The 20,670-nt window shown below is 40.8% G+C and overlaps 2 protein-coding genes across 3 annotated transcripts; one reads left to right on the top strand and one right to left on the bottom strand.

Annotated features, from left to right (window-relative positions):
- Positions 1–1,924: 1,924 nt before the first annotated feature.
- On the bottom strand, positions 1,925–14,629 carry rpap1 (RNA polymerase II associated protein 1). Of its 2 annotated transcripts, none has more exons than XM_026308146.1 (27): positions 14,559–14,629; positions 13,661–13,860; positions 13,306–13,451; positions 13,063–13,155; positions 12,703–12,883; positions 12,386–12,550; positions 12,008–12,241; positions 10,901–11,016; positions 10,675–10,773; positions 10,293–10,394; positions 10,049–10,216; positions 9,629–9,808; positions 9,355–9,489; positions 9,094–9,264; positions 8,268–8,425; positions 7,825–7,995; positions 7,515–7,710; positions 7,219–7,328; positions 6,806–7,001; positions 6,487–6,633; positions 6,174–6,316; positions 5,440–5,872; positions 5,029–5,147; positions 4,660–4,891; positions 4,367–4,543; positions 3,698–3,754; positions 1,925–2,985 (listed from the first exon to the last, which is right to left on the bottom strand). In XM_026308146.1, exons 2-27 carry the CDS (start codon positions 13,854–13,856, stop codon positions 2,836–2,838), a joined length of 4,275 nt encoding a protein of 1,424 aa, XP_026163931.1. In that variant the 5' UTR covers positions 13,857–13,860; positions 14,559–14,629; the 3' UTR covers positions 1,925–2,835. The 2 variants fall into 2 exon arrangements, with proteins under 2 accessions (XP_026163931.1, XP_026163932.1); XM_026308147.1 differs by having other exon boundaries at positions 12,386–12,538.
- Positions 14,630–15,211: 582 nt separating this feature from the next.
- LOC113130338 (transmembrane protein 151B) lies at positions 15,212–19,158 on the top strand. Its single transcript, XM_026306873.1, has 2 exons — positions 15,212–15,346; positions 17,542–19,158. The coding sequence occupies exons 1-2, from the start codon at positions 15,212–15,214 to the stop codon at positions 19,156–19,158; spliced, it is 1,752 nt and encodes a 583-aa protein (XP_026162658.1).
- The last annotated feature ends 1,512 nt before the right edge of the window (positions 19,159–20,670 follow it).

Genomic DNA, 20,670 nt, shown 5'->3' with positions numbered 1-20,670 from the left:
TTAGCTTTCCGCAGTCAGATATTAAGAGTGTTTAAATGCTTTTCTGTGTGTTAGTGTTAAATACCCTATCCAAAAATCTTTAAAAAAAAATTGAAACATCAATTCTTCTGCCAGTACTGGAGGTTTTTCTAGGGATTTTGTGGGAGAGAGCTGCAGGCTGAAAGATCCTCCAGGGCAAAGATAGAGGAGGAAAGAAAAAACAAAGGAAAGAAGTATGATTATTCACCTTCTTGTTCAGTTCTATGACAAAATGAATCTCTCATATCTGTGTGATAAATATGAAGTTTCAGCTGGAAGGCAGCATCACATATAAGATATTTATTAATAAGATTTAGTGCTGGTAGGTGGGTTTTAATAATTTTAGACACAGTCAGGCTAGTTACTTCCCCATGTTTCTCTTCTTTGTGCTACTACCCAGCTGCTTGCTATAGCCTTACCACAAACTATTGATGTTATTTCCAAAAAATGCTGAATTATTCTTTTAATGTTTGGGCTTTAAAAGTATTTAATCAGGATTTTACAGTTAAAAGAACAAACTTTTAATGTTGCTGGAAAAACCCCAGTCACTTAATTTTCTTCACTGATGCTCTGGCTGATAATGTTCGTCACAGCATGTTGTCTTTCAACATCAACTTCAATCACATGGCCTTTATCATCCAATGAAATCAGTACAGAAGGTAATATCAGGCACAATGCTTAAGTGTTGCGGGTTGGGAAAAAAAAGGTAATATAAAAATTAACTTGCATAAAGACTTTTCTACAGTAAAGTTTTAAATATGTTTGAAAGCTGCTCTTTCCAAACTGCCTCCTTTTTTTTTAAAATGAAACTTGTTACCAAGAGGTTTTGTGAGAAATATTCCATAATCATCTTGGGAAATTGGATGTAGTCACAATAACATATTTTATAACAGCAGACTGGACATTTCACAATCAAGTCTCAGTGTAATTTCTCCGTAGGTTAATTTTTAGTCACATCGGTCAATTATATAATTAAGTTAAGTGGGGTTGTATGCAGATTCCTCATTTTTGTTAGCGGTGCCAGTCCGCATATTTACTCATGAATGAGACCAAATACAGACCAGATGCGGAAGGAACCGTGTGACCGGTATTAGTACCCACAGGAGGGGCCATTGTCCTTCACCAGCTAATTACATGCCAAAGAATTACACAAGCAGCTGATAAACCATTATTTTTTCTTAAAAAATAAGGCCAGTGCAGTTTGACAGAGAGCCCAGAGTAAAGAAATGCATAAACAACATCATATCAAGATGTGTGATGTCTGCAAGACGATGAAACAAAAAACTATAGGGGAAAAAATAAATAAATAAAAAATCACTCCTAAAAACTAATAATGGCATGATGGACGTCTATTAGAAGTCACATGCTGAACATTTCTAAGGTTATGTGTTGTTATACCTTATGTGTTGGGGTTCTGATGTTTTTTTATTATATCAAGCAAGAAGGATTTTGTTCCCACCCTACAAGATGCATCGAAACATCCTGTTCAATCTGACAAAGGACTTCTCCTGTTGCAACCACAGGACACTCAGCATACAAGTCATATCTGCATACGCCTGACAGCAAAACCAGGTAAATGACTATGAATACAACCTGAAGATGGATCAAATGGTCCATTATTTACTACTTATGTGAGCCTTTTAGTCGTGGAATAGATTGATCTCTCACTGTTTCAACAGGGAAGGTGGAGGATGGTTTTTACGGTGGCAGTAAAATCATGAGAAGTGTTGCTTTCAAGTATTGAAAGTGCTACACTTTATCAGAACCTGCTTTTTCTGCGTATTTTTAGTGCTATTTTACAAGGTAAAAGCAACCTACAAAATACAAACAAAGGTTCTAGTTACATTTCTGCCTCATTGCATTTGAACAACTTTTATGGCGACATTAAATATGGGGTCTATGGTAATTATTTTTATTGCAGTTTCCTGCAGCCAAGCATCCACCTAGCTTTGTTATCAACCCTGGAGGGGCTTTCCCTAATACTTTTATGTACATTTATCCTGCTGTGGTGCATTTCAAGCTGCTATGCAGCACTTTTTACAGATGGGTCATTAACAAATGAAATAAACATGTCTCTACCCCCAGAATTAGGAAAAAAAAGAGTGCATCTGAATGTACAGTATATGCTGCAAGAGTACAGCTTGGTCAGCTATGTAGGACATAGGAATGGTTAGAAGATTTAATGCTGGCAACCGACTTCAGTAAAGGATTTAAGTGTGTTTTTGAAAAGTGATAATGCACTCTGCTTAATTGAATTATCCCGAGACCCAATAGGGATGGACCTTTATTAGTGATTGTTGATGACTGTAGTTAAACCAACTGAAGAAAAAAAATGGGTTTGTTTGATCTGTGGTGCTACCATAAACAATTTAAGCAGTTAAAAAATACCAACTTTTAAGTTACACTTGAAATTGGGTTTTATTTCCAAAAAAGTCAAATTCAGGCACTTTTAAAGCAGGACAAGATCAATGTCTTTTACTCTCAGATGCCAAGAACAACCCTTGGCTGTTTTTCAAGCAGAGCAGACACAAGATGCTGGTGCTGTCCACCTTATGTTTGGTTTCCTTTGAGAGATGCCACAGGATATTTTCTTTTGGTCAAGGTGGCTCTTCCTCCAGGACCCACCTTGATGTAACAAGTTTCATAGTTGAACTGAATGCCTCACTTTGTCCCCCATTGCAAAACTTTCCTTCCCAGCATCCTCTACTCATTCTCATCTCTCCTTCCATTTGCTTTCAGTCTCATAATGCCACTCTTACTGTATCTTACTGTTATCTGTATTGGATCACTACCTGTGTTTTCCACACACTGCTCCCTTCAGTCTCCTTTGTCATCACTGCTGTCCCGCAGTCCAAGGACGCTCTCCAATCTCTTGGCTCTAATAGGAGGCAACTGCTCGTACATTTCGAAGCCAGTCGCTGAGTTCTGATGTGGCAGACGGAAGAGCAACAAGTGGTTTCTCAACACCTAAAGATTTAAAAAAAAAAAAAAAAAAAAAAAGGAGGGTGAGACTGAGGTGCAAAGAGAAGCAAAATTTGGGGTGTAAATCAGTGATTTCTAACAAGGCAGCTGGAGTTGTCAGAGGGTAAGTGGAGAGAATATTTTTTTTCTTAATAAATAAATGGTTCAAATAGACAGTTATATACAATGAATCAATGGTTGAAACTACAAAGGAGTGCCCTGATCTGACACAGCTGTGGGAGCACATCAGACAAAAAATACTGAAGGCTGGTGTAAACAAAGCCTCTAGAGAAAGAACCACGCGAGGTTTCAAAATGACTCAAGTCAATGCCGGACTAAAATTAAAGGTATTCAGTGGAAGTGGAACTGGGGGAGAAAAGATATTACTGAAATCACAGAAAAGTTTGAACTGAGACAAAAACTAGTTGTTAAAGATGAAAAAACTAACTGAAAGAAGAACAAAGAAACTGAAATGCTTGAAGAAAATGGAACTGAAAGCATTTTAGATATAAAAGAAAGTATCACCACTCGTGCAATTAAAGCAAACACATCAGAACAATAAGATATTCAACAGAGAGCTGATGATTAAAAAAAAAAAAAGGTTTGTCAGAGAAATGTGGAGAAAACAGAAAGAGTAGTCGATACACCTGGCAGCGTTTAAAGACATTAACAAAAACGTGGAGGAAAAAAGCAACAAATGAAAATAGAAGAGGAGTACCTCATCAGTCAGGTAGTAAATTTTCCTCAGCATACTGTGTCGAGCCGCTTCAACCTCCTGAAAAAGTATGAGGGGATTAAAGATCAAAGATCTCATTGATGTACTGACATGCTTCATGTCTCAGAGTTTACGAAAAAACTGTCCACCAACATGCACGAATGCTTTCAGCTTCACTGCTCTGAGGTGTCTGCGAGTGGTTGTAAAACCTGCTAAATACCCAAATGATTTCTTGTGTTAGGATGTTAAACTGTTAAACTGCAGTAACATACCATGACTTAAATGAATATTTATGAACATAAGTCATGTTTCTGTAGACTCATGTCTTGAGGATTTTTCATCCAGGGCAGTCCTATTTGATGTAGAAAATGTGCATAAGTCCCCACTGAGCACTTCCAACAAATCCATTATTATCTATATTTGGTGCAGCTGCAGCACCTTCTGAATTTGCTAAATCGTTATACGTGTGAAAGTTTGCCTTCGGTTTCCTTGTGACTGATTAAAAACGAATCAAGAGCACAATTCACAGAAAGCAGGACAGCAAATTTCATCAAGAGAGATTTAATTTGCGAAGCCTTTAGGGAGCATTTTTTATAAAGTAGGAAAAGACTTCAAGTGCTGAGAGAAATCCCATTTTTTCCATCTGTTCTGAGGGACGTTGTTGTGTAGTACCTGTGCTGCAGCGTCCTGAGAGAAGATGAAGGAGTTGACGTGAGACAAGGCGACCACATACAAAACCGGACACCAGCAGAGCTTCAGTGCCCCCGTTACCAAGGAGCGGAAGTAGAGACGAAGCAGAGGGAGAGAGTCTTCAGGGGGAGAGGTGAACCGCTCGATAGGTATGCACAACTTCAAATGAAGAGAATAAATAAATTCAATATAGATTAACTGTTATAAAACTGTTATAAAACAGATAAGGTGAAAAGACAGATAAAAATAAAAAGTTATAACATCCTCATCATTACCTGTTCCAGAGTGACCCCTAGTGACCTCAGCATCGATTCATGCTCTCCAAACACAGCCAGCCTCATGGTGGCACTATATCTCCTCTGCAGGGGTAAGAGGACCCAGCAGCCAAAGAGCCGGTCTCCAAAAGACACAGCTTCATACTGAGCTAATAGGGCTGAATACAAATCTTGGAAGGAGGCTAGACCCGGAGGAGGTACATTCAGGTCCAAAGAGTCCAGCCTGGATCGCCTGTAAATGAAGACCACCGGTCAGCATCCTAGCCATCCTAGTCTGTTCTCAAGTTACTTATTCTCAAGAATAAGGTTGTTAAACATTTTTTAAATTTTTTAATAGATATTTTATACATTTTATAGATGATGTCAGACCTGGTCAGCAGTCTAAACAGACCCCAGGTCAGTTTCTGAACCGGTTTCTCCAGGAACAAGTCACTGGAACACAGGAACACACAAGACAAGCGGGCGAGCTTGGCAACTGGGGGGATCACCTACAACATAATAACATGTTCTGCATGTTACAATACCAAATGTATTAGTGCATAAATCAGACACACTATGAAATAATATGTCAGAACCATAAAATGTTCTGCATTTTTAGGTGAAATTTTTCATCAAACAGGGTAGATGTCAAAAGATCCATAAATATGACAATGTGTTGATTTTAGTGTAAACTCAGTTGAGCTTGTTAATGTGAATGTAACATGCTGTACAGACTCTAAAGCACTTTAAGGAAATTTTGTGAAATTTTTTGTACAGATAAATTTGACTTTGTTCCTTTACCCTTAGAGCCTCTTCCCTCCAGATCTCCAGCAGCAGCAGCCACTGCAGACAGTGCGTCACAGCCTGCAGAGCCCCTGGTGGAAGCTGCTCCACAGCTAACCCACCACCGTCAGACACCCCTGTTCTTTCATACAGACTGACGAGAGGGAGGAAAGGCCAATCAGATGGCAGGGTGGGACCGGTGAGCTCTGGGAGGAGATGGGAGTTGATCCAGGGGTTGCAGCAGAGGAGAGCATCTCGGGACACAAGCACAGAAGACTCCAGATAGGCCAGGTGAGTGAGGAAGCAGCCTCGTATGGATGGCAGCTGCACGCAGGCTTCTCTCAGGAGAGTGCCAACCGCCTGGAGAGAGGGAGAAGGGTGGTGTTGTATTTCCTCGTGAAGCTTCAGCTCTCCCAGCTCTACGGCCTCAGGTCCTCCACTGTGGCCTTCTCTGAAAAGCAAACAAAGGTATAAAATGAGTAACAAGGTAATAAAGAGGAAGCAAAGAATGTGGAACATAACTTTTGATAGAAATGTCTTGTCTGTTGATTTGATCGTATTCTAAACAAAGGCATTTATGAATATCTTCTTATTTGTGAGATTACATTATAAACATGAGCTTCATTTCTTGAGCATCATACTGTATGGAATGAACACAAGAAAAACATTTCATCCATTCTAAATTGATTGTGTTAGCACACACACAAATTAATTAATCCCAAATTAATCTGTGTATAGAAACGTAAACTTACGGTATGAAGTCCTTGCTAAAGATGATAGTCGAGAGCATTTCATGTGCCAGGTATTCACTGCCTGGTAATAACCATGTCAGCAGAACCAGTGCCACCTGGTGGTAGAGCGATGCATGTTTTGCTACTTCTGGCTCAATGGGAACCTGTGACCAGTAAGTGCAAAGAAAAAATGAAGTTGATGAAAAAAAAAACCCAAATTGATGATAATTAATTAAATCTGTTAATTCCAGATGAAAAATGAATTAACATACAATTCAAACTGCTCAAACATCAGACAGTAGAGAAATACCCTTTGACTTATGATGGAACCTACCAGTTTGTGTGCCAGCTGGAGCAGCAGGTAAAGCAGGTGGTGTTCATGTCGCAGAAGCCAGGCCCTGGTCTGAGACAGGGTGGGTGTAGCCTGGCTGCAGCTACGCAGGTAACCAATCACAGGCTCTGAGAGGAGGAGACCAGTGACCTAGAGAGTGGAAGAGAAATGTTGATAAAATATGCATTTTACTGATTAGTTCCTCCTAGTTAGCTAAATGTGGGCTTAGTAGTACTGTACTGTATTCCATGTCTGTCCTTGTCCTAGCATGATATAAAATAGTAACAAAAGTTTGCAAACTCTTCAAGGAAATCTACTGCACCTTGCAACTGAGACCTTTGTGGATGCCTGTAATTGTTTCCAAGAGGAGCCCCAGGCCTGTGAGAAGAGGGAAGGGGGAGCTTGAAACAACCAGGCCCAGATGAGCTCTCCAGCCAGCACAGGCCAAACCAGGGAGGCTAGGGATGGTATCTGGGCGCAGTTGACTAGAGGGGCCATTACACACGACTGAGGAAGACCTGGTGCAACAAAAATTAGAACATGGTTACAAAAATGTTGGTGAATAATTTATTAATTTATTTGTTTTTTACAGACTCTGTTGTTAGATCTGCATTTGAGTAGGGTCAGCCAACAGTATTATTGCCATGGGCCTTATCTGCCTTCCCTCTGTTCCCTCTGTCAGGGAATAACACAAAGTGAACTGACTAAATTTGTCCCACAGCAAATCACACTTACTTGAGGTTCTTGATCAGACTTTGTACAACACTGTGAGAAATTATTGGGAGTAAAATGTCAGATGTCAGCTGCTCCAGCTCTTGAAGCGTGTCCACTGGCTTGAAACAACTCTGTGGGAAACCAGTTACGGTGGTATAAATATTTGTGTTCAACAATTTGATGACATTTTATACTTAAGCTATGATGTTACATTTTGGTAAAATTTAGCCAGAGCTAATAAATGTCAACACCTGGAAGGTTTTCATAAGTTTTATAGACACACATACAGGTAAGAAGTATAAAGTAGGATATTGTACCTGTTTGGAGAGCTGATAGTAGTAAGCTTCTAGATAAATCAGGTAAGCTGGTATCAGAACCAGGCTGTGGTCTTTCTGAACTGGATTATCAAGACTCTTCACAAGGCCTTTCAAATGCCCCAACAATAATGCCTGCAACCCAGTGACATGACCCCATGACACCGGAGGTGGAGGAGGGCACTCTTCTCCCTGAGAGCTGTCGTGAAAAACACATGTGACATGTAAAGATTTAGATGTGATGTATAATGACTAGTGTGGCAGCATGGTTCCATCAGACCATTTCATGCTTCATCCAGTCATTCAACTGTACCTGACCATACCAGCCTGCAGCTCCTGGTGGCATCCAGCTGTGTGTGTGACCTGTGTGAGCAGAGAAAGCAGGGCCAAGATCCGCTGGAGCTGCAGACTCAACAGAGGATCTGAGGGGGCCAGCTCTCGGTGCACGGACTGCAACGCCTTTACTAAAGCAGGATACAGGTGTCTGGGCCAAAATGTTGACAGATGAGTACCGTGAGAATAGAATCTAACAAGCTGAAGACCCTAAGATTTTTCTCATATGAATGTGGACAGAGCCAGAGCTAAAAGGAAAGTGAATTTTAGACTTAGATTCCTAAGCAGGCTAAAAGCACATCTTTACTAAAATAATAATGTAGCTGCTGGTGTTGGATTTTTTTAAAAAGTTTTATATTTTATATTATATTCTGCCAGTAATGGTCAAAATATTCCTAAAAAGCTTTTAAGATGTTAACTTACATGTACAATTTGCAGGCCTGTCCATAGCCGGCTGCTACGGCCCACAGCCTGTACGCCTCAGTGGTGATCCTAAGGGCCTCTGTTGGCTCCAGCAGCAGCTCACTGGGTTCAGCGCTCAGCAGACATGACAGACGCTCGCTCACCCCGAGAGAGTTTAACTTGGGAGAGGAGAGACAGAGACACCATGGATGCATATACAGCAGGTAAAATAAGTATTGAACACGTCACCATTTTTCTCAGTAAAGATAGGTGCTATTGACATGAAATCTTCACCAGACGTTGGTAATAACCTTTGCAATCGACACATGCAAAGAAATCAAACCATAGATGTCCATAAATTCAGTTATGTGTAATAATGTGAAATGACACAGGGAAAAAGTATTGAACATGCTTACTGAAATGTATTTAATACTTCGTACAAAAGCCTTTGTGAAAAGCCGTGTTCAATACTTATTTTACCCGCTATATATCAAACAGAAATGATGAAATCACTTTGACTAAATTGGAATAATTATAAACAACTCAAACATCATCAGTGAGGTTACAAATATGCATGTACACTGTAGTATTAGTATTAATCAGTTTTTAAATTTTGGGGTTACTCTGTCCCCATTTTATAGTTTTTTTGTTTTTTTTTTAAGTACAAAGTAAAGTCCAAAGGCTGGACTTCAGACCCATCAGTCTTCTGCACACGGTACTCATAACGGACGTTGTCTATATGGTCCACCCATCAGCAAAATCAATATCTGATGACAGCTTAAAAACACTATTCGCTTGAAGAAGCACCTTGATGAGTCAATATTTGTAACAAGGTTGTAACACCTACCAGTCTAGCGCAGGCATGTCTGCCTGAAGTGGCCACAACTCTCAATAGCTTCATGGCACTGGCAAGTGGGACTCCATAAACAGACTGAGTAAGGGGTGAAGATGCCGCTGTCCAGGAATTGGGAAGGAAGTTGGACATAACTGTCTCCATCAGGCGGGGACAATCCAACACCTGCTCAATTTAGCCAACCACAAATATGGATATTAATACTGACTGAGCGAATAATGCACAGAGTGAAACAGTAGCTGTTGCTGTAGTTACCTGGGTGGCAGATGAGGAGGAGTGCCTAGAGATGCGAATCAGGACCTCTAAGATATCATGCACCGCTCCAGGTGCTGGTTGGACGACCTCAAGGATGTAACGTAGCCTCGGGAGCAGTTTCATCTGTAACAGACCCTGAAACACATACAGGAAGAACAGAAAACCAAAACATAATCATTAAACTAAAGTTTCATTACATTTATACAACACATCTGAAAGAGAATATGTAAAACAAGTAGAACATAGAAAGGAAAAGTTCATTTCACTCATTTACCTTGACAGTATCCTGCCTGGCCACATCATGATCACTCTTCCTAGCTTCCTTCTCTTTGGCTGCCTCCTTCATAGTTTCATCCTGCCCTTCATCCTCGTCACCCTCCTCCTCCTGAGCAGACGGCAGCAGAGGAAACGAAGCTATGCCATGAAACCATGAGAAGGTGCAGTCCAAACACTCCTGAGAGAGGAAACAAGTGCTATGTGAATCAGAGTAACCACTCATTAGATTGAGATTCGGTTAAGGTGAACTGTTAACAACCACAGTGTAATAGATTTTCAACTTTTTAGTTCTGTTTTTAAGATGTTTTGTAATAACTGGTCAATGTTAACATGTATTTGTGCTACATTTCCCAGAAACAAGATGACCTTTGGCAATAAAATGTGCAAATACAAGGTGTAATGCTCAGATCTGTCTTACTTCATCTTCTGCACACACTAGAAGTGCTTTAAGTGCATGTACGGCTGTAGACATTACTCCTTCCACACTGTCATCCAATGCAAAGCGGAGCAGGAAGAGCAGACCGGCATCGAGCAGAGTGGACATCACGCTGCCTGTCAGAACTGACTGGTACTCTCCAGCACGTGCCTATAGAGTTAAAACAAAAATCCACCATGAGCTACAACAGGCACTTACCTTACCTTGCTTGTGTTTGCTTGCATACCTTTGAGAGGATGTTGGCCAGAGTGCTGAGGGCCAGAGTCCTCTGCTGGATAACCTGGCTCCGAGAGAGCAGAAAGAGTTCCTGCAGAGAATAACCTGCCCGCTGGGGAGAAATTCTCAATGTCAATAATGAAACAGTAACAAACAAAAAGACCAAGAAACTTGTGTAAAATGCAAACTTTGAGCAGGATTTCAGTTTCAAGGCTGAAAGTTGTATCCAAGAGCAGGTTATGATTAAGGTTGTCAGGTATTTAAATGATCTTCACCAGGAGCAATGAGTCACGATAATGACACTTTTTAAAATTGCTTTGTGAGATCCAGAAACAAAGGGGGGAAAAAAAACAAAAAAAGACTTTTTGTATTTTGTCTTATTGCCTGCTGACCTCAGGCTCCTCTCCATGGTGGTGCAGACCCAGGTGAGTGGGCAAATCCTCAGTGGGCGGGATCAAGCCACCAGCAAAATCAAATCGAGCCTGCATGGCCTATCAGGACACACAGAACCATAGGATGCACTGGCTGAGATACACATTCACTTTAAAAACAAACAAACAAACAAAATAACTCTTTACCAGTTGCAGAGACACAAATATAATGTTCAGCACTGCTTACTTTCTTGGTTCCTTTCTTTTTGGGCGCTGGCAAGTCTCTCATCCACTCCAGCTTCTCTGGCTCCAGCTTGTCCATGTGGACCCATTCTTTCTGACGTTTCACTGGCAGACCCTCCTCTGAGTTCACACACACACACAGTGAGGCAAAGTGATTTTGATTAACAGCGTATAATAGCTTATTATTGCTACACATATAAGCAAAAGGCAGCATTCAATCCTTACAGCACCACAAAGTGTTATACCAGCCAAGCTATATCATATTATAAAAACTGCTTATGGTAGTTAGGAAATTATTTTCAAGATAATCATAGTAGCAGACCAGAGCTGGCATTATAACAGTAAGTTAAAACCTCCATTTAAACTTAGGTTTTTAGCTCAAGCTCTAACAGGACTTGCATTTTTCAGTAATTACAAAAAAGGGTGACAGTAACTGTGAGAGGTGGGTTGTACTGTGACAGGGAAAATCTTATTCTCATTGAACCTGTTATGGTTAAAGATGTTCTGTAGGAAGTCAAGGCAATGTGTGGGTACTGATTCTCAACCTAAAACAGGAATATGTTGTTTAAATAAACTCTGATCTGTGTAACAGAATGACTATGAATATTCTCTAAATGTTCTGCAGTGACCTAATTGCAGAGAGTGGCTACTTCTGGCTCAGTCTGGTCTAATCACTCGAAGTGAAGTCAACAATCAGCGTTATGTCTGGATTTTAGCGATGCAGCAGAAGCATCCCACAATACTTATACAGTTGGAAGATGGGTGTTTAAGACAGCAGGCAGAGGGAAGTAAAGGTCAAGAAGATCAAAATAAGATAAAACGAATAAAAAAAGAAAGCAGGAATAAAGGAAGAAAAACTAGCTGGGTGTGCTGGCATGGAAGCTTCTGCTCCAGAGATTTACCACTGATCATATAATTATACAGCCTCAGAAATAGGGTTTCCTATTTCACCAAGCCAAAAGAAGCAAAGTGGTGAGTGAAATAATTATCTAGCTTAGTCATCTACACAGCTCAAATGCAATTGGTTCATTTGAATCTCCAGCAGCAACAGCAGAGAACAAGTACTGACAAGGTAGAAGTGATGAAAAGGTTTATTTTGAATCCATCATACCTGTCACAGCAGATAAGAGTGGCAGTTCTTCCTCTTCCTCCCTCTCTGCTTCAATCTCCTCTTCGTGGAGTTTCTGAAAAGGCTCAGTGGTACTGGAGGAGTCTGACTCTCTTCTCACACTTTCAGAAGGAACATTTTCCTTGCTGCTTTTGGCCTTGGGCTGTTTGGATGGGGAGGCAGAGGACAGGACACTCTTGGCTTTGCGAGATCTAACAAAGTCCACTAGTCTTGGGTCTGGGAAGCAGAAATAATCATGTTATACACTGTACTAGAAACAAGAAGAAAAAAGGTTGTGACACACTTTATAAAATACAAAAATCAATACAAGAACATATGCTGTGTTTAGCATGCTATCATGCGGACAAAAGCACTGCCTACCAAGCTGAGTTAAGAGTTTTCTCTGCTCCTCTATTATCTCAGACTGGGACATTGCCTCAAGTTTGGCCTGGTTCTCTACGTGGATCCTCATGATCTCTCCTGAGCTATAAGGTCCCCCAAGTCCCTGACCAGAGACCAATCTGGAACCTGAGACTGTAGGAGATGCTGGTGAACAGAAAGTCAAAAATGGCAGAAATAATGTCAACAGAGTGTGTTTGATTAAATAATCAGGGCACAATTCAGATAATCCTTTAGAAAGTACAACATGGTCGATGTTTGTCACTAGATTCAGAATAATACAGTTTAATTATAATCACCTGCAGCATCGCGCTGATCTGTATCCATACTAGCGTCAGGGGACAGGTTTTTCTCTCTGAGTTCAGGTGTCTGAGCAGCTTCAGGTGCACAGTACAATGGTGTCTTGCCCTCCTTAAGTCTCTGAGCAGCAATGTGACGAGCAAAGATGCTCTTCTTTCCACCAGCTGAAGACAGAGGCACCTGGTTGCAAAAAGAAACTGACTTAAAAATTTTAAATGCAATCTAACCATGATCATTTTCCTGAATTAATATAAAAACACAAAGATTAACATTAGAACTACATGTACTTTTAAGTATTTTAAAGAATCTGTGTTTATACATAGATAATATGTATGTCTTGCACATTATTATTTTTGTACCTGACTGCTGGTTTCCGAGCGGTGCAGGACTTTGGGGAAAGCCATGCCTGTAAATGTGGGTAGAGATACTGGAGTAGAGCTAGTATCTCTCTCCTTGAAAGAAAGGCTAATGTTATTTCTTCATGTGCGGAACAATAAAATATAACTGCGCATTAACGCATATCAAAAGCAATTACTTTTGAACATCAAGATACCTTTGAAGATAATAATAACGCAGGATCAAATTTACCCAACGGCACTTACAACAATCCTGGAGAGAACAGCACTGATGTGAGTGTCGTGTTTGTCCAGCCTCTCCTCAGCGTCATCATCGAAGGTGACACGATTGGCTTTAAAACGAGATTTTTTTGGAGGAGCTGGCGTCAGAGAAGGAAGTTGGTCTGGCAGATCTAGATGAAACAAAATAGTAGAAAATGAAATTTGTCCATATTGTTGTCAGATTTTATTTACACTGCAAAAAAGTCATGTATGTGTTTAACTTACATCCGTTAGGTATCAATTTAACCTGATTTATTTATTTTATTTATCCTATGGCTAACCCCTTAAATTTGGACTGTCAAGAAGTAAACTCTGTTAGTAAAACCTGACTTATCTTTACCTTCTATGGTGACCACATCCCTCTTTCTTCCTTCATTCTCCCTGTTATGTTCCCTTCCGTCTCCACCAGTCTCGCCTCTCCTTTTGTCCGGTCTGCGAACCACATTGGCAGCAGATGTTGCACCAGAGGTCAGAAACTGCTCCTGCTCTCTTAACAGATCTGCCTCTGAGTCAGTGGGCTTGGGACGTTGCAACATCCCTCTGAAGGACACAAGAGACTTACTTAGTTAATGACCCTGCTCCTGCTGTATTGTCAGCTCCTCGACATATAACCACAACCTCACCTGAACCCGAACACTAGTTAAAGAAGCAGCAAACATTAACACAAGACAGTCACTATTGGAGCAAAGGAGGCCCAAAGGTAGCAGGTGATCACAACTGTAAATCACTTATGACAGATGTGAACTGACTGAATTGAACCTAATGCAAATTGATTGATTCATTAACTCACAGCTAAACCAGGCTGACTGGAGGTCATTTTAATTTAAACTGGACTGTAACTTGTCACTATAACCTCATATCTGTCCTTGATTTGTGGATGAATTGAAATGGTTAGCCAGCCCAAAGGCTAATCTTATAGCAAACTAACGTTATCTAGGATTGATGGAGAGGACACAATGTGATAACCCTGAACTAAAATTATACAACTAAGCAAACTAGCCTAATACAAATAAATGACCCTGGATTTACTACATGCAGCTTCTTCGTTTTCACGTGTAAGTTGGTGAAGTTTACATCCGACATGCACAAACATACAGTAAACGTTAGCTTAACGTTAGCCTGTGGTCTGAAACCTCACTAACCTAGAGCTAAAACAATACAAATTACCAACACACCACCAAACAACGCCACCGCAGTGTCTTAGTTGCTTTAAAACGTTTGCAGTCGTGCTATCTAACCTTTAATTTACCGCTGGAGCGGCGATTCACAACACTCGGCAGCCCCGTGTACACTGCACGGACGATTTGTGATGTGACACCAATTTTCACCTTCAAAATAAAAGCGCTACCGGTGTTCTGTGGGATTGACCGAGACTGCATATGCTCTCCCTCCTCGCAAAAATAATTAGGCATTTTGAGGCTTAGAATTAGACCAGAAATAATGTTAATCTGAGTTGTTTGTGGATATTTTAATGCATCCTCTCGATTTTGTTTCGCCGAACGCCCTGGGTTTACACAATAACTACATCTGGAGTTATCCTTCCTCCGTCCTGAGGACACTTTGCAGCATCTGGACGACTACTGTGCTGTGATTTTTTTTAATGATGTACTGTTTCCCTAGGTAAACTAACAACACGCATCGCTGACTGCATCATGGTCAACCTCTGCTGTCTCTGCTGCGGTGAAATCCCTCAACCCCGCCCCCCTCCGTCCGGCCAGTCGGGAGGACCACCGCGGGATCCCCGCTCCGTGCAGCAGCAGCAGCCGCCGCAGCCTGCTGGCTCCGGCCCAGACAAAGTGTGGCTGAAGGGGGCACAAAAAGGGGGAGCAAACGGAGGGGCGTTTAGAACACAGCAAGTGAATAGTAAGGAGTGACATGCGAAAAGTGCAGCATGCTTTCCTCAGATCAGGACTCTGCAGAGGACACGGCGGCCAGCGCTCCCAATGATGCTGAGGGAGAGGAGCAGGAGGAGGAGGAGGTGGAGGTGGAGGAGGAGGATTCACCTGAGAGTGATGTTCTGGAGGAGGTAGGTGAAGACATATCAGTCATTCATTATCTTTTTTACTTATTACAAAAAAACTTAAAACATCATTTGGAAATAATATTTTGAGCAGCGAATTACTTTATGCAAATACAAAAAAAGTATTGTAAACAGCAATAATTCTGAACCCTAAATATCCTCATCATGCAGTACAAGAAACCCCCACATTCAGATGAAAGTCTTTTCAAACCATTTTATTAAATTCTTTTAAGAATAAAAACACTACACCTTTGGACTTCTGTGTTATTGGAGAATAAATCATAAATGCTTTAACTTCCTCTCAGTGCCATCGTGTTAAAACTGCAGCCAAACAGTGTTTATTCTTGCCGAAATGTCCGAACAATCCTCTTCACTTAGTGTCAGTGTAACGCAATAATGTGGAAATGTACTCTTACTGCATTTCACTCCAAACAACTATTTTTATGAAGCCTCACCATGCCTGCAAGTGTTGATCAGTGCTTTAGGTTTATGTGCATGTGTCTGTATCTGCTCCACTGTGGACTCTGTATTTACTGTCACATGGTAATTACATCAGTTGCTGTGTGCAGCCAGCCATGCTCAGATAGTAAAATGACAACTAGTTGTCTTCACATTCGCTGCCCATGTAACTGCTCAGTCCTGATTTATACTGATGAGAAGATTCAGTTCCCATTTAGTAAATTTTGTCTATTTCACAAATGTCCTATTCATTTTCAGATTCAGAAATTGACTTAATAATAGAAGTATTTCATACATAGGCCTACTATTAAAGTATAGAAACATGATACATTAAAATTGTCCCATATTGTAAATGAGAAAATCAGTACATAGTCTATAATGTTTGCAGTTAGGAGGACTGGATTACTGAATAGTCTGTGGTGTACAAGAACTGAATCCCTGTTTGCACCATAAATAACTTAGGTGGAACCAGCAAAGTGACATCTCCGCTCCTGTGCCTGTGCAGTAATAGATGGCAGGTTGTCAACATAAATCTTTTCACTCCATAAAACACCAGAGGTAGTCCACAAGAATATGAGATGTCATTAGGAGGAATGATGCCATAAAAACAAAAAATATTAAAAAGTAACATGAACATTCAGACGTCATAATAAATGTGGCATAAATTAATTTTGAAAAAGCAGAGAACAAACTGCCCATCTTGCAGATACTCAGATTAAATTGTTGCAGTTCTGGTTCGGCTCTTTGTGCAGTATAAAGCTCATTTTACTGTTAGCAGTCCTGATGAAATAGCTCTGGGCCAGTGTCATTGCTGAATGGGATAATTTGACTTCTGGTTCATATTGCAAATGTGAGCACTTTCTGTTTCTGTTTGTCTGCCCTGAGCTAACAACCCAGCTCTCAGCAGTAAGTGTAGAGTTAAGGGATGTGTGTGTGTGTTTGTGCATGCAGGCATGTGCGCATCATTTCTGTTTAGGGTGCACGTGAAGCTCTATTTAAAGGTAAGTTTCACTGCAAGCCCCATACAGCTTGGACATTTGTTCCTAGAGCCTACTAAATATTACTTAGCTTATCTCACACAGATGATTGACTGATGGATACATTGACAAAAAAAGTAGTACAAAATACCACAACATAAATGCTGAAGATTTAATTGAAGTAATTTAGAAACAGTGTCTCCATTACATAATAAGCTCACGGGCGATAACTGACTGTATTTTTTCACTATAATTGTCATCCCTCATATCTTTAACACCTAAATTTATCAAAAACATTTGTTTATGCAGTAAGTGTATTTATAAAAATGAATATGAACTAATGTATTGTAAAATTTTTAACTCTTAATAATCAGGTCAGTAGCTACGTGTTTTAGGATTCAGTCTATATAAGTGAAGAGGGTATTAACCTGACATTAATGTGACAGCTTTATAAGTACATTTGGCCTTAAGTACTACAAATTATATTAATTTCAGAGATAGATGTGTGAAAAAACGCAGTTAATATATATAGCCACACAGGAATACTACATGGTTTAAATGAATTCCACTAAGCTTTCTTTAGTTTGATTTATTTTCTGCTTGCGTATGGAAAAGCTCTGCAATTTATTATGCAGCCACGTTTTATTTGCATTTCTACTGCAAGTCATGATATCACCACCATGTTTCAGGGCCTCATTGCTCTAAGTGCCTATTCCTCATTACTCTTCCTTTTCTTCTTCCTCTCCTGTCTCGCTCTCTCTGCAGCAGCACCCAGTGATGCAATCCCTGGGTGCCTGTGTCTGCAGGGAGTCCCATTGGCGCTGCTTACTGCTGTCTCTGCTAATGTACAGCTGCCTGGGTGCGGTGGCCTGGTGTCAGCTGACCCGGGTCACCAAGATCAGCTTCAACTCTGCCCTCACCTCCTCCTTCACAGCCTCGTTCACCTCCTCCCTGCGGGGGGTGTCTGGTATGGGAGGACACTCCATGATCTACCATGACAGCCCCTGTTCTGACGGCTACATCTACATCCCTCTGGCCTTTCTGCTCATGCTCTATGTCTTATACATAGTGGAATGCTGGCACTGCAGAGCCAGGAGCAAGCTGCAGTGCAAAGCAGATGTGGACAGTGTTTATGAGCGTGTGCTGAGGATGCGACAGGCCCAGCCCTGTATATGGTGGAAGGCCATCAGCTACCATTTTGTCCGAAGGACTCGACAGGTCACTCGTTACCGAAATGGGGATGCCTACACTACCACACAGGTGTACCATGAGAGAGTGAACACACATGTCGCTGAGGGTGAGTTTGACTACAGCCACTGTGGGATGAAAGATGTATCACGTGACCTGAAGGGCTTGGAGGCACATCCAGCAACTCGCCTGTGCTTCACCAAGTGTTTCAGCTTCACTGAGGCTGGTCCAGAAAATGATTACCTCAGCCAGAGGGCCAGGTTCTTCTCTGAAATTGAGGGTTTGGATGATTACATGGAGGCCAGGGAGGGGATGCAGCTGAAGAATGTGGACTTCAGAGAAAATCTCATAGCCTATGTAGATCCAGACAGAATGCCTTGGTATAATTCTCAGGTTGCCTTCTGGCTGGCAGCTCTGCTCATGTTGTCCTGGCCTCTGAGAGTGCTCACTGAATACCGCACTGCTTATGTGCACTACCGCATAGAGAAACTATTTGGGCTAGAGTACAGCCACAGCAGTTCCTCTCCTCTGGATGAAGACAGGTCTGTGGGGAATAATACCAGTTGTGTTATTCCAAGAGTTGACACACTGGATAGTACCGAAATGGAGTGGCACATACGCTGCAACCGCCAGGTGATTCCCAGCTACTCTGAGGCCATGCTGATAAATATGAGCACACCAGACTTGAACTCATTACAAGAAACTGAATACACCTCATCTTCAAACTGCTTCCTGCTGGACAGCAGCCAGGCCGCTCAAAGCTACGGCGCCCTGCAAAGCCAGGATGACTGCGAGCAGTGCTGTGAGCGAGAAGTTGGAGCAGGCAGGAGGAGGACCATGACCAGCTCCAGCTGTTCTTCCCTCTTTTTATGCCGGGGAACACTGTTCCACTCACATCTCTCCACGAACACGTCTCGCTTCTCTCTCTGCCGCATGTACGGCTCTCATCACACCATGGCTCCATGGAGGAGTCGCAGCAGCAACCTGACAGACCCCTGCTGCATGGACGAGCGGTGCTGCAGGTCCAACTCCAGCCAGCTGACTCTCAGCGACTGTCCGCCCACTTACAGAGACGCTCGGTTCTTCCCAGTTCTCATTGTGCATCAATCTGAGGGTCGTGGAAGAGAGGATGGGAGGGAAGTGAGACATTACTATGTACGCAGAGGGTCATCCTGTGTGGAGACAGCTTTATGAAGGACAAAAAGAGATGAATAGGAATAATACAGTGGTAATTGTTAGTATAAATATACTACAAACTACTATTCAGTAGACAGAATGCCATTTATTTATGGTAATTTATTTCAGGACATATAATTGTAAATATGGAGTAAACTTAAATATATTCTTTATGTTCTTCTGATATACAGGAGTATAATTAAATAATGACTATCCAGTCTGATATAATGGTGCATACATGTCTTTGACACTTGACATAGCATGATCTGATTATTGTTTTCATTTCCCATATTTTTCAGATATGAAGGGAAACAAAACTTTACCATTTCTGACACTGACATTGTATCTGTGCTACGTATATGTGTGGAGATAAAAACTGGCCCATTTAGAGTATATTTAAGAATAACACACACAAAAAGACAGGCTGCATGTTGTTACCAAAGGTAGTTTAGTTTATTAATGGGTGGCAAGGTGAAACCAAAGACATAATTATTCCTTTTTTAGTTTTATTTTATTAAACCCAACAAAGCATTTAATAATGAAAGATATGGTGGGTGGAGAACATGTGAATGTTAAAATTGAGCAATTAAGGTATCTATGGTACAGTATGAGTCGGTTTGCTTGTATCTTACCAAACTAAAAGGAATGGAAACTTTCCTGAAAGAGCAACGGCATAAGGGCATAAAACGTTGGATAGCCAGCAGTTGACATTGTTGGGTTTTCTCTAAAATGAATTGATTAAAACATGTCATACAATAAATCATGTGGCAAATGTTTAATGAACTGCCGCAAACTGATGTACATTGAGTGTCTGTGTATAAGATTAAAGAGGAGAGAGCAGCGTTCAGTTTTGTCTGTGGTCATTGTGATCTGAGGAGTTGAGGTCAAACACTATCCGACTTGCAGCTCACTGGTACTGTAAGTCTGCTGGCATCAAATGTCATAGAAGAAACACTAGATATGTTTAAAAACAACTAGTGGAATTCACTGACTTCAACCAACAACTTCTCATTATGGTTTCAAGACAGAGGGAGGAGTAGTTCAAATAAAGCATTTATGGATATGAATAGCAAATTTCAGCATCATTTAAACCAAAAGTACAATAGCTACGTTTAACAATACCAAAATCAGGAATAACAAGACAGATTTTTTTTTATTTTTAACTTCTACCTTAAATTTCACTCTTGTTATGATCATCGAAGTTTAACAGCCTAACAAAAAGGTAAAATTATTTGTATTTAAAATTTACAACTAATTATTTTGACCATGAAACCAAGAGAGTTAAATTATGTTATTGCAAATATTACTGGATTATTGAAGTATTAATGTGTTAGCAGCACTTAATTATTTTAGCTGTCCAAGGTGGTTTTAACAACTTTATATTCTTACAAGGAGGTTTATAACAATGCATTATATTTTATGCATGTATAGCCTTCAAACTAGAAATTTAATTACAAAGATGTAGCATTTTCATAGTTTTGGATGGCTTATTTCTTCCTGTTGCCCACTAGATGTCACTATTGCCAAGGA

Source organism: Mastacembelus armatus, chromosome 22 (genome assembly GCF_900324485.2).
Source record: "Mastacembelus armatus chromosome 22, fMasArm1.2, whole genome shotgun sequence".
NCBI lineage: Eukaryota > Metazoa > Chordata > Actinopteri > Synbranchiformes > Mastacembelidae > Mastacembelus > Mastacembelus armatus.
Note: the sequence above shows the minus strand (reverse complement) of the source record. Positions and strands in the feature narration are given on the sequence as shown.

Excerpts from the sequence above, each read along its gene's own strand:
- rpap1 (XM_026308146.1), bottom strand. The coding sequence starts at position 13,856 with ATGTTGCAACGTCCCAAGCCCACTGACTCAGAGGCAGATCTGTTAAGA. Across the intron at positions 12,551-12,702 it reads AGATCAGCGCGATGCTGCAG|CATCTCCTACAGTCTCAGGT; the intron begins GTGATTATAATT and ends TCTGTTCACCAG. Across the intron at positions 2,986-3,697 it reads TTTACTACCTGACTGATGAG|GTGTTGAGAAACCACTTGTT; the intron begins GTACTCCTCTTC and ends TTAAATCTTTAG.
- LOC113130338 (XM_026306873.1), top strand. The coding sequence starts at position 15,212 with ATGCTTTCCTCAGATCAGGACTCTGCAGAGGACACGGCGGCCAGCGCT. Across the intron at positions 15,347-17,541 it reads AGAGTGATGTTCTGGAGGAG|CAGCACCCAGTGATGCAATC; the intron begins GTAGGTGAAGAC and ends CTCTCTCTGCAG.